This window comes from Anolis carolinensis, chromosome 2 (genome assembly GCF_035594765.1).
Source record: "Anolis carolinensis isolate JA03-04 chromosome 2, rAnoCar3.1.pri, whole genome shotgun sequence".
In the NCBI taxonomy this organism is placed as follows: domain Eukaryota; kingdom Metazoa; phylum Chordata; class Lepidosauria; order Squamata; family Dactyloidae; genus Anolis; species Anolis carolinensis.
This window is the reverse complement of record NC_085842.1, coordinates 216,504,382-216,516,893: the sequence shown is the minus strand read 5'-3', so window position 1 is coordinate 216,516,893 and position 12,512 is coordinate 216,504,382. Positions and strand designations below refer to the sequence as shown.

General features: G+C 43.8%; 1 protein-coding gene across 3 annotated transcripts in view; it reads right to left on the bottom strand.

Moving 5' to 3' along the window:
• fam131b (family with sequence similarity 131 member B) overlaps positions 1-12,129 on the bottom strand; it is a 74,313-nt gene extending 62,184 nt beyond the window's left edge. For all 3 annotated transcript variants that reach the window (XM_008119425.3, XM_062971748.1, XM_062971749.1), the window contains exon 1: positions 11,697-12,129. In XM_008119425.3, the coding sequence (XP_008117632.3) occupies positions 11,697-11,724 (28 nt within the window). In that variant the 5' untranslated portion in view covers positions 11,725-12,129. The remainder of the gene's footprint in view (positions 1-11,696) is intronic.
• Between the last annotated feature and the right edge of the window lie 383 nt (positions 12,130-12,512).

Below are 12,512 nucleotides of genomic sequence, written 5' to 3'. Positions count from 1 at the left end.
GGAAGTAATAGTGCTTCTCTATTCTGCTTTGGTGTGATCACACCTGAAATACTAAGGACATAAGGAAGAGGGAGCAGGCTTGTTTTCTGCTGCCCTGGAAATTGGGACTCGGAGCAATGGGTTCAAATTACAGGAAAGGAGACTGCAACTGAACATTAGGAAGACCTTCCTGACTGTAAGAGCTGTTCAGCAATGGAACTGTCTGCCTCAGCGTGTGGTGGAAGCTCCTTTCTTGAAGGCTTTTAAACAGAGGCAAGATGACCATCTGTCAGGGTACTTTGATTGTGCTTTTCTTGCATAGCAGGGTGTTGGATTAGATGGTCCATGTGGTCTCTTCCAACTCTTATTATTCTATTATTCTAAGCCCCACTGCTACACAAGTAACAAGGCCAGATGTTGCTGGATAACAATTTCCAGAATTATTATTTATCTGCTGTGCTGGCTAGCACTGCTACAACTTACGGATCAGCAAATTCTGCATTTTGCCCAATCCTCCTCTATAAGGAATTCATCAACTTCATACTCCTCGTACTTTGTTATGTGCCTGCAAGTCATTTTTTATTGTTTTTTATTGTTGGTGACTATAAAGCAAACCTATCAGGAGGTTCTCTTGGCAAGACTTTTTCAGAGAGCGGGATTGTTTTTGCAGCTGAGAGTATGTGACTCACCCAGAGTCACCCAGTGGGTCTCCATGACTGAGTGGGGATTCGAACCCTCGTCTCCAGAGCCATAATCCAACTGTCAAACTGTTAAGCCATGCTAGCTAGTTTTCCTTAAAATCTGTAAATGGGTGATGAACAGCACTGAAGTAAAAGCCTGGCTAACTCAGTGTAGGTGTTGCTGGGGATGGCGTATGTTATTTTAGGATAACGCGTGGGTGATTATGGAAGGAAAATGATAAAATACAGTGAATTCACATGCAAGAGGAAAGTGGAGTATGTTTTGGAAGACAAATTAGATTAGATTAGCTTAATGAATAACATTAAGGAGCCCCGGTGGCAAAGTGTGTTAAAGCGCTGAGCTGCTGAACTTGCAGACCGAAAGGTCCCAGGTTCAAATCCCGGGAGCGGAATGAGCGCCCGCTGTTAGCTCCAGCTTCTGCCAACCTAGCAGTTTGAAAACATGCCAATGCAAGTAGATAAATAGGTACCACTCCGGCAGGAAGGTAACGGCACTCCATGCAGTCATGCCGGCCACATGACCTTGGAAGTGTCTATGGACAACGTTGGCTCTTCGGCTTAGAAATGGAGATGAGCACCAACCCCCAGAGTCAGACACGACTGGACTTAACGTCAGGGGAAACCTTTACCTTTAATGAATAACATATTTGGACAGGGCCAATTTGCAGTATGTCCTAAAATGCTGTAAGAAGATATTCCGAATGCTACCTGGCAGGGCAAAAAGTATGATGGGCTGGAACTGAAAATACCTGGACCATTACAAAAGAAAAGTCCATGATCATATAACACTGTAGGCTTTATAAGCATTTCTGATCTAAGACATGCATGGTTTTAAAGTGCAAAGAATTCAGGGATTTTGCCACAGAAATGTCAAAGGACGGAGTGAACCACAAGGAACAGCAGCTAATGGTGACTTTCAGTTTTCACCAGATGCTCAATTTGCATCTCACTCTAATCAACTTCTGCTATTTCTATGAGCATGATAGACTCATCACTGTCTTTGTCATGGACATTCCTTATTTCTTTCTACAATCTACAATTGTACACAATTTCCATAAATATGCTATATATTTTTTGCCTGCACACATTTCTGTCTAAAAGAGGCTGAAGCCAAAAAATACCAAATTTCATTAATTTTAAGATGCTAATTTCAGTAACAGCTACTGAAAAAAAAACTGTATTTATAATAAAGAGCACACGTGATTGTGAGACACACCCCATTTTAGAGATTTTTATATGAAGGAAAAGTGCATCTTAGAATGAAATATAATATACAGTATTACAATTTGGATTCATTGATTATTGCCGACATTCCTGGACAAAGAACATAAATTTGCCTGATGCATTTGAACAAAGATGTACTGTACCAGTATTTTATAAAACCTTGGCTGCAGTCTTGGAAAAGTTACTGACTTCTCCTACCAGAAGGAGCTGATTTTAGCATATTTAAAAGATGCTCCCTTTGATTTGGGACATGATCAACAGCAGAGATTATTGGTATCTGAAATTCTCATGCTTCTGTTGTTAAGCCACTCTGCTTACATTTTTGGAGACTTTTTGAGAAACTATCTCTTCAACATAGCTTTCTGTCTTGATGACACAATTTTTGTTAAAAACTGGAAAGTAAGTCGGTATAATGACTATATACAGGTCTAAATCCAGCTGCTACTCCCAAATGTCCAGTCTTCCAACAATACCATCATAGTATTTGTATGATTTTAAGATGTTGTAAGCCACTTTGGGCCCTGTTAGGGAGAAAAGTGGAGTATAAATAAAGATTTATTATAAGGACAGGACTGAGGGCAGTAGTCAGGAGAAAACCTGATGGCATAGAAAACCTTTGCCCAGTGACTGCATAACCATATGCATCTTCAAGCAATCAGTCATCAACAGCAAAGGCCATTGCCTTAGAGGACCAGGGAAACACAATTCAAATTTAACCATTCAAGTCAATAGGTAAATTCATCCAGTTAAAATACTCAGCTTAATCTACAAGAATTGACAGAATACAGCATGTGAGGTATGAGGAAATTATGTACACTACTCTTTTTCTGCTTAAAACAAAAAATGCAATAAAAACTATTGTGAAAATACAGTATGTGAAGGATGAGGAAATCATGTACACCATACATTTTTCTGCTCTGAATAAACATGCAATAAAATCAAAAAAATTACAAATTTTGCCGAGCCTGTTGCATCCCAGAGCTGGAACTCCTCTGACCATAAAACACCACACCAGCTGAGTATTATCAGCAAGCAGTTTATGGAAGAATATATAAAAGTCAAGCAATAAAAAAGGATAGTCCAAAAAGGTTTCTTCAAAACATCACCAATAGTCCACAACTTCCAAGGTACAAGAATAAAACACAAGGTACAAGGTTGCAAAATCCAAAAACACAAGGCAGTGTAAATCCCAATAGTTGAGACATGAACTTGGTAAACTGGAACCATGAAACATAAAACCCACTTGGAATCAAAGAATAGGAACTTGGCAGGACAGGAACCACAAAGCTAAAAATCCATTTGGGAAACTTAGAGCATGAACTTGGCATGACTGGCTTGAATCACCAACATTGACCCCAGTGAAGCAAAAGGCTTTTCCCTTTCTCTTAAAAAGTCTCTTGCAGTGAGAAAAACACATTTCATTTCACTTTCTCACCAGATAATTTATCTGCCCTTTTTTCTCGAAGGCAAACTGATCTTCAAAGGACCTGGGAACTCCCTCTCTGTTTACAAAAGTCTTTCCGTCTATCTGCCAGCTCATTAACCTCTACATCTGCATCTGTATCTAACAAATCCTCCTCAGAAAACCAGTCTCTTTCAGGAATGTGGCCTTGAGCTTCTTGTCTCTGTTCCGCAGAAACTTCTGGCTCTAAGGCAAGCCTGTCCATACCATTATACCCATTGCAATCAGACCTGTCAATAACATTATCCCCATTGAAATCAGACACAGGCCCAGAAACCTCATTGATATCAGACACATCAGACACTAGCACAGGCTGGACTATAACAGAGCCCTGAATTTCTTAGAATAGCAAAATGTAACAAAATAAACAATGTCCTGCAAATGTAAATGAATATATTTATTTCACAATAGCAATAATGATATTTTACAATACCTAGTTTGGCTTTGTATAATTAACACAATACCGAAACCAACTGACTTTGTTGTTAATAGTGGTCCCATATCTAACCAGATCTTAACTTGCAATAAAATCTTAACATGCAATAAAATAAAAAAATTACAAATTTGGCAGAGCCCTGAATTCCTCAGAATAGCAAAATGTAACAAAATAAATAATGCCCTGTAAATGTAAGTGAATATATTTCTTTCGCAATAGCAATAACAATATTTTACAATACCTAGTTTGGCTTTGTATAATTAGTACAAAACCAAACCAACTGACTTTGTTGTTAATAGTGGTCTCATACCTAACCAGATCAAATGCTGGCCCATGTGGTTTTGGGCCAACTTTTGCACTGTATCTTCAACTCAAAGATGTCTTGGAAGGGAAGGAGAAGCAAAGGTTGGTGAACTTAACCCTTCCTTTGATTCCTCCACTTTCCATTTGCCTTCAGCACCTCACATAGTTTTTGGCCCTTCTCTCCTCACTGTGCTTTTTTACTTTCTCCTTCGTGCTGCAAGCCATCCCATCCCCAAGTGGTTTGAATTATAGTTGGCCCTTCATATCCACAATTTCTTCATTTGTGGATTGTACCCTCCATGGCTTGCAGATTTTTTAAAAAAATCCAAAAAGCAAACCTTGGCTTGACTTTTTATATACATGACATCATGTTATTATTCCATTGTGTATAAGGGAACTTGAACATACACAGATTTTAGTATCCATGATTGGTCCTAGAACTAAACCTCAGCAGACACCAAGGAACTAGTGTACATAGCAATCAGAGGGCTTTAAAACTTCTTTTCCTGTTGCAATAAAATCATCAAATGTTGCAATAAGACCATCAAAGAATCCTGATATTGCTGATACACTATTTGATACAGGAAACTGTATTGCATCAGATGGATGAACTGAAGAAGGGCATGTAAATATTGATAATAAGCAGGAGGTCAAGTATGCCAGATCTTTCCTTGAGGCTGGATGGCATTAGTTTATACTCAAAACAAAATATTTACAGTTATAAAGCTCAATACATTATTTCAAAGCATGCATGTTAAGATATTGAAATCCACAAACATGTGAACAATTTCAACAGAAAGGAGGAAACCATGAAAATGAACAAAATCTGGCTACCATTATTTAAAGAACTCTAAAATGAGGACAGTAAATAAAGAACAACAGTGTGACAACAGAGGATATACAGGCATGAATCAATCAGGGGCAGCTAACACCTTCGAACAAAGGATTCCCCCAGGCAGGGATGAAGCTTGCAAGACCATTAATGCTAATAAAGGTGATTAATTGCAACATTTATACTGGCCTCCAACAGATAAGAGTTCTTTCTCCCACCCTGGACCTTCTACAGATATATAAACCTCCCTTGCTTAGTTTTCCAATATACCTCACAACCTCTGAGAATGCCTGCCGTAGATGTGTGTGAAATGCCAGGGGAGAATGCTTCTGGAACATGGCCATACAGCCCAAAAAATGCAGAACCTATGTCAAGCTACTGCTTTTTTAAAAGACAAAAAAAAAACAAAAAAAAAACAGAAGAACAAAAAAAAGCTAAAGGGAAGAGTGAGACAGAATACAAATGAGCAAAAACAACAGAGGGTCTCAGGGAACAAACACGGGCTAGACACATACATTAATGTAAGCTGCCCGTTACAGTAGAGTCTCACTTATCCAAGCCTCGCTTATCCAAGCCTCTGGATTATCCAAGCCATTTTTGTAGTCAATGTTTTCAATATATTGTGATATTTTGGTGCTAAATTCGTAAATACAGTAATTACAACACAACATTAATGTGTATTGAACTACTTTTTCTGTCAAATTTGTTGTATAACATGACGTTTTGGTGCTTAATTTGTAAAATCATAACCTAATTTGATGTTTAATAGGCTTTTCCTTAATCCCTCCTTATTATCCAAGATATTTGCTTATCCAAGCTTCTGCCGGCCTGTTTAGCTTGGATAAGTGAGACTCTACTGTATCTCCAAATATGTTCTTGGAGCTGATGTCTATATGTAGCTAAATCAGAAAGATCTTCTGAACACTAATTGTTTATCTTTCCTACCTTGAAGTACAAGTCTTTTAGCAGCAGTAAAAGTGCGCAGGATTCAACTCAATGTACTACTCAGCTGTCAAGTGCATATATTTAGTTCTGCAAAATCTCATGTTTAGTAGTAAGATCACGATCAGCCAAAAGCCACGGAATGTGAAGGATTGAGGCAGAAAATGCAGGTGGCAGCCTTACCCCCACCCCATGGATCACAACCAAGCAGGAACCTCTCCCTGCAAGCCTCACCAAAATGAGCAGAAGTGACACAGTATCACTGCATTCCAAAAGAGCTCCCAGACTCTATTATTGAGGTTGTTAGAGGAGCATTTCCAAACAAAAACCGTCTATTCTTGCTCTGTTGTTACAGATCATTGTCTCCTCTGCCACATAAGCTGACTGCCGCATAGGCATAGCCATTTATGAGTATCGACTGGCAAAGTTAGGAGACCCTGTCTGCACGGAAGGACAGAGTACTGGGACAGCAAAACACGCATAGGTGGAAGAAATCTCCTTTCTCACATACACATTAAGGGTACAATTCTGTGCATCCGCAGTGCATGTCAGCGGTTGGTTCACAACATAAGGCAAAACGGGGCTTGACGTAGGCAATCCACAGATCCTCTCCAAGGGCCCCACCACCACGGCAGCTGTGGGAGACTGCAAATTTGATTAAAGCAAAAATGTTGGTAGGCTTGGGAGTCTGCTTAATATTTTCCCTCCCAGGCTTCTACCTGCTTTCCAAATCACAGCTGAAGAAGGAGTCCCACATCTTTAATCTCACAGGGAGGGGGTGAAGTAGGTGTGCATATGCACATAGCCAAATGCATGCATATACACACTCACATGCCTCTGATTCTGTTTTCATCGTGTATGTCTCCCAGCCTCTTAGAGATCTAGTTCCAGGATGGGGACCTCTCATCTCAGTTGTGCTAGTCTAGGGGGGCACAAGTGGCAAGTAGTATAATTCTTCTTAACAGGGACAATGAAGGAGGACAATATTTAATTCCCCCTTAATGCCTTAACACCAATTCCCTGTTGACTCCTGCTATGTTTGCTGAAATAGTTATACTTCCAAATACTTGAGGGTAGTGAGTATTAGTCAAGGGGGAGCAGAAAGCAGAAGGACAGGCAGCTAAGTAAAGGAGCATAAGGTTCCTTGTTCAAATTACTATAATGCTGAGTATTTCACAGAATCATAGAATCGTAGAGTTGGAAGAGACCTCACGGGCTATCCAGTCCAACCCCCTGCAAGAAGCAGGAAAATCTCATTCAAAGCACCCCTGACAGACAAGTAACAAGAACGCAATGTGTGTTAATTCCTAGTAAGTGTAATTAGGATCTCTGTATACAATATCTGGATGGCCATCTGTTGGGGGTGCTTTCATTGTGCTTTTCCTGCATGGCAGGGGGTTGAACCAGATTTTTTCATGTCAGGAGCAATTTGAGAAACTGCAAGTCACTTCTGATGTGAGAGAATTGGACATCTGCAAGGACGTTGCTCAGGGGACACTTGGATGTTTTACATTCCTTGGGAGGTTATTCTCATGTCCCCTCATGGGAAGCTGGAGCTGACAGATGGGAGCTCACCCCACTCCCTGGATTTGAATCACCGAACTTTCGGTCAACAGTCCTGCCAGCACAAGGGTTTAACCAATTGCCCCACTGGGAGCTCATTGGACTAGATGACCCATGTGGTCTCTTCCAACTCTATTATTCTATGATTCTATGAATGCATTGGCTATAATGCAAGGAGGCAGTGAAATCTACCCAACCTCCTCCCCCTTTCCTGAGAATTGGCAGAGAACAAATACAAAACAATAATCCAAAGTGTCATTGATCTCATGGGCCAAACAAAGCTTGGGCCAAATTATTTCAGGCTCCAAAACAAGCAGCGTACAGGAAGCATACAATCCCCCTGTTGCGCCAGCTCCACTGGCTGCCAGTCTGCTACAGAGCACAATTCAAAGTGCTGGCTTTGGTGTATAAAGCCCTAAATAGTTCCAGCCCAGCTTACGTGTCTGAACATATCTCCCCCTATGAACCATCTTGGAGATTAAGATCATCTAGGGAGGTCCTGCTCTCGGTCCCACCTCCTTCAAAGGCATGACTGGTGGGGATGAGAGACAGAGCCTTTTCAGTGGTGGCCCCTTGGCTGTGGAATTCACTTGCCAGTGATATTAGATCAGCCCTTTACCTCCTGACTGTCAGAGAGTGAAAACATGGCTTTGGGATCAAGCCTTCAGAGAATAAATGTAGTGCAATAGATGGATATGTAATTATGTGCAGTAACTACAGACTGGAATACCTGGACTACGATTGTGGATAGCATGGTTTTAATAATTAATGTAATGTTTTTAAATGTTTTAATGTGTTTTAATTCCAATATTTATTTCAATTGTACATTATTTAAGGCATCGAATAGTTGCCTATGTGTAAGCTGCCTTGAGTCCCTTTTGGGGTTGAGAAAGGGGGGGGGGGTATAAATAAGGTAAAGAAAGAAAGGAAGATGCCTGGATATGAGCACCACACTGGTCACTAACTGATGCCAGGAGGCACAAGCCCATTATATAGGCTTTGCGTTAAACCTACTGGGCCTTCAGTGGACATCCTGGCTAGTTGTGGCACATAAAGCCAAGACCGTTCACTCTCCTGCCTCTTATTGGAAACCCCAAATCTCTCGCAGAGTCGCATGCACACCCTCACATGTTTCAAATCCCCTCTCCTTCTAAGTGGGAAGCATCGCGCTGGATGGCAAGCCAAGCCTAGCAGCCCGTAAACCTGGATTAGCCGAGAGGCAGATGGGTACCATTGTGATGTGGCGGCAAAAAAAAAAAAAGCCAATGGGATTTTGGCCTGCATAAATAGGAGTACAGTGTCTAGGTCCAGGGAAGTCATGCTACCCCTCTATTCTGTCTTGGTCAGACCACATCTAGAATCACACTGCATCCAATTATGAGCACCACAATTGAAAGGAGATGTTGCCTCCAAGGCGGAATGTGTCCAGAGGAGAGTGACTAAAATGACCAAGAGTCTGGAGAACAAGCCCTATGAGGAGTGGCTTAAAGAGCTGGGCATATTTAGCCTGCAGAAGAGAAGGCTAAGAGGAGACATGATGATGGCCAATGTATCAATATATGAGTGGAAGTCATAAGGAGGAGGGAGAAAGCTTGTTTTCTGCTGCCCTGGAGACTAGAATGCGGAACAAAGGCTTTAAACTACAGGAAAGATAGGAGATTCCACCTGAACATTAGGAAGAACTTCCTAATTGTGAGAGCTGTTCATCAATGGAACTCTCTACCCCAGACTGTGGTGGAAACTCCTCCTTTGGGGGTTTTTAAGCAGAGGCTGGATGGCCATCTATCAGGGGTGCTTTGAATGCAGTTTTCCTGCTTCTTGGCAGAGGGTTGAACTGGATGGCCCATGAGGTCTCTTCCAACTCTATTATTCTATGAATGCATTGGATATACAGTAGTCTCACTTATCCAAGCTAAACGGGCCGGCAGAAGCTTGGATAAGTGAATATCTTGGATAATAAGGAGGGATTAAGGAAAAGTCTATTAAACATCAAATTAGGTTATGATTTTACAAATTAAGCACCAAAACATCATGTTATACAACAAATTTGACAGAAAAAGTAGTTCAATACGCAGTAATGTTATGTTGTAATTACTGTATTTACGAATTTAGCACCAAAATATCACGATGTATTGAAAACATTGACTACAAAAATAGCTTGGATAATCCAGAACCTTGGATAAGTGAGACTCTACTGTAATGCCAGGAGGCATTGAAATGTGCATGACCTCCCCTCCTTTCCCGAGAATTGGCAGAGAATTAATATAAAACAATAATCCAAACTGTCATCGATCTCATGGAGCAAACACAGCATGGGCCAAAGCATTTCAGGCTCCAAAACAAGAAGCCTGGATAGGAGCAACATACTGGTAACTGATGCCAGAAGGCACAACCCCCTGGGAAGATCTCCCATGAAATAGGGTTTGTACTGAACCTACTGGGCCTTGAGTGGACAACCTGGTGGGTTGTGGCACATAGAGCCAAGATCGTTCTCTCTCCTGCCTCTTATTGGAAACCCCAAATCTCTTGCAGAGTTGCATGCACACCCTCACACCTTTCGAATCCCCTCTCAAGGAAAGAGGGCCATCCTTCTAAGTGGGAAGCATCACGCTGGATGGCAGGCCGAGTCTAAAACCTGCATTAGTCGAGAGGCAGATGGGTGCCACTTCGGTTCCGGAGGGGAAACGTGGCAGCCGAGAACAAAAGAAGGAGGGGGCTGCCCTTGGCACGGCGGAGGGAGCCGGTTCTTCTGCTGAGGCGTGGGCAGCAGCCACTGGGAAGGAAGGAGGGGTGGAGATGTGCAGCCATCACTGCAGTGATAGGGAGAGCCTGAGAAGGATAACAACCTGGGGAAACGCTGAGGAGGAGAGAATATCCTCCTCCAGAGAAATGCTGGACCACTCTAACAACCACTATGAAGGGAAGCCATTGAAATCCACAAACATGTGGACAATTTCAACAGAAGGGAGGGAACCATCAAAATGAACAAAAGCCGTGTTTAAACTAGTGTTTAAAAACTCTAAAATCAGGACCGTAAATAAAGAACACTCACAAAACAGGGGGATTCCAGACATGAAACAATCAGGGCCAGTTAACACCTCCCAATGGGAGCCCTTGGTGGCACAATGGGTTAAACACTTGTGCCAGGAGGACTGATGACTTAAAGGTTGGGTTGCTTTTTTTAATGTCAGGAGTAACTTGAGTTGCTTCTGGAGTGAGAGAATTGGCCGTCTGCAAGGACGCTGCCCAGGGGATGCCTGGATTTTTTAAAATGTTTTTATCATCCTTGTGGGAGGCTTCTCTCATGTCCCCGCATGGAGCTGGAGCTGATAGCGGGAGCTCATCCGCACTCTCCCCGAGTGGGATTCGAACCTGGCAGCTTTCAGGTCAGCAACACAACCTTCAAGTCACGAGGCTTTAGTCCACTACGCCATCGGGGGCTCCGGTTGGGTTGCTGACCTGAAGGTTGCCGGTTCAAATCCAACACGGGGAGAGAGTGGATGAGCTCCCTCTATCAGCTCCAGCTCCATGCGGGGACATGAGAGAAGCCTCTCACAAGGATGGTAAAAGCATCAAAACATCCAGGCGTCCCCTGGGCAACGTCCTTGCAGACGGCTAATTTTCTCACACCAGAAGCAACTTGCAGTTTTTCAAGTCGCTCCTGACATGAAACAAAAAAAAAAGCTCTCAACAAAGGATTCCCCCATGCAGGATGCAGCCAGGCCTTGAAGCTTCAATACTAATCAAGGTGACTAATTGCAACATTCACTCCTGCCTCCAACAGACAAGAGTTTTTTTTTCTCTCCCACGGATATATAAACTGCTAACAGACCTCACAACCTCTGAGGATACTTGCCATAGATGTGGGTGAAAGGACCAGGAGAAAATGCTTCTTGGCCATACAGCTGGAAAACTAACAGCAAGCCAGACAGAACATCAGCTGGCAGAAAGGCAAATGAGGGAAATGAGGCAGGCCTGGCACTTTCTGGCCCAAAGGATCCACTGAGACCCTTTTGCAGGAGAGCAATGCAGTGCCATCCATCTCCTCGACGCACCAAGGCCAATGGCATCCAAACCAGGGAGGAGGCTGCAAGCTAACGGGCGAAGGGAAGCCCAAGGATGCCCAGGGCGACGCAGGAGAGGAGGAAGAGCAAGAGAAGGCCTGATCCCTCCGTCTCCTTCCTGCTCCCCGGCTGCAGCCAAGCTCTTTGCCATCTCCCACCCCCTGCCATGTCTCCCTCCTTCTTTCCTTACCGACAGTCCTGGATCCGATGCAGCCCATGCCTCCAGCCGGCAGCGCCCCTACCCCCCGCCGTGGGGAGCGGGCGGCAGAGGGATGTTGCCGAGCGAAAGGACAAGAGGTTGGGATTTTTTTAATTATTTTTTTTAGGGCGGCGCGCGGGGGACGACGACGACGACTCCGAGGCTGGGATTCCCGTCACGGCGCGCGCCCCACAAGGGGCCCGAGAGGGCGGCTCCTCCTGCTGCTGCTTGCGCTGCGTCTGCCGCTCCTCAGGTGCGGAGGGAGGGAGGGAAGGGGCGCGCGCGCGGGGAGAGCGGCGCGAGAAGGAGCGCGAGGAGGAGCGCGAGGAGGAGGAGGACGGCGCGCGCGCGGGGCCCCCCGGAGAGGCAGGCTCCCGCCGTTGCAGGAAGATGCTGCTCCTCCGGGGGCTCACAGGGGGAGGAGGGAGGGAAGAAAGAACAGCGGAGGGGGTGGTGACTATTGCGGAGGGTCGGGCCTGAGGCGGCGCTGTCATTGGCTAAGCTGGAGCGTGTCTCAGGGAGGCGAGGCAGCCGGGAAGAGCCCCCCTACTCGTGGCTCCAGGAGAGAAGCGATGGGAAGGAGTCTGAGAGGGCACACACCCACTCGCCCTCCCAATCTTGGATAAAACATTTCATCACACTTCAGATCTGTCTGAGGCTGCCATATAACCCAGTTTCTGAATCCGGATTCTCTGCTTTGAATTGGATCATATGGCAGTCAACACTGCCATATACATTTTTAAAAAATGTTTTTATTAAGTGTTTCTGTACATAAAAAGAGTGAGAACAATGGTGGGTATAGGAAAG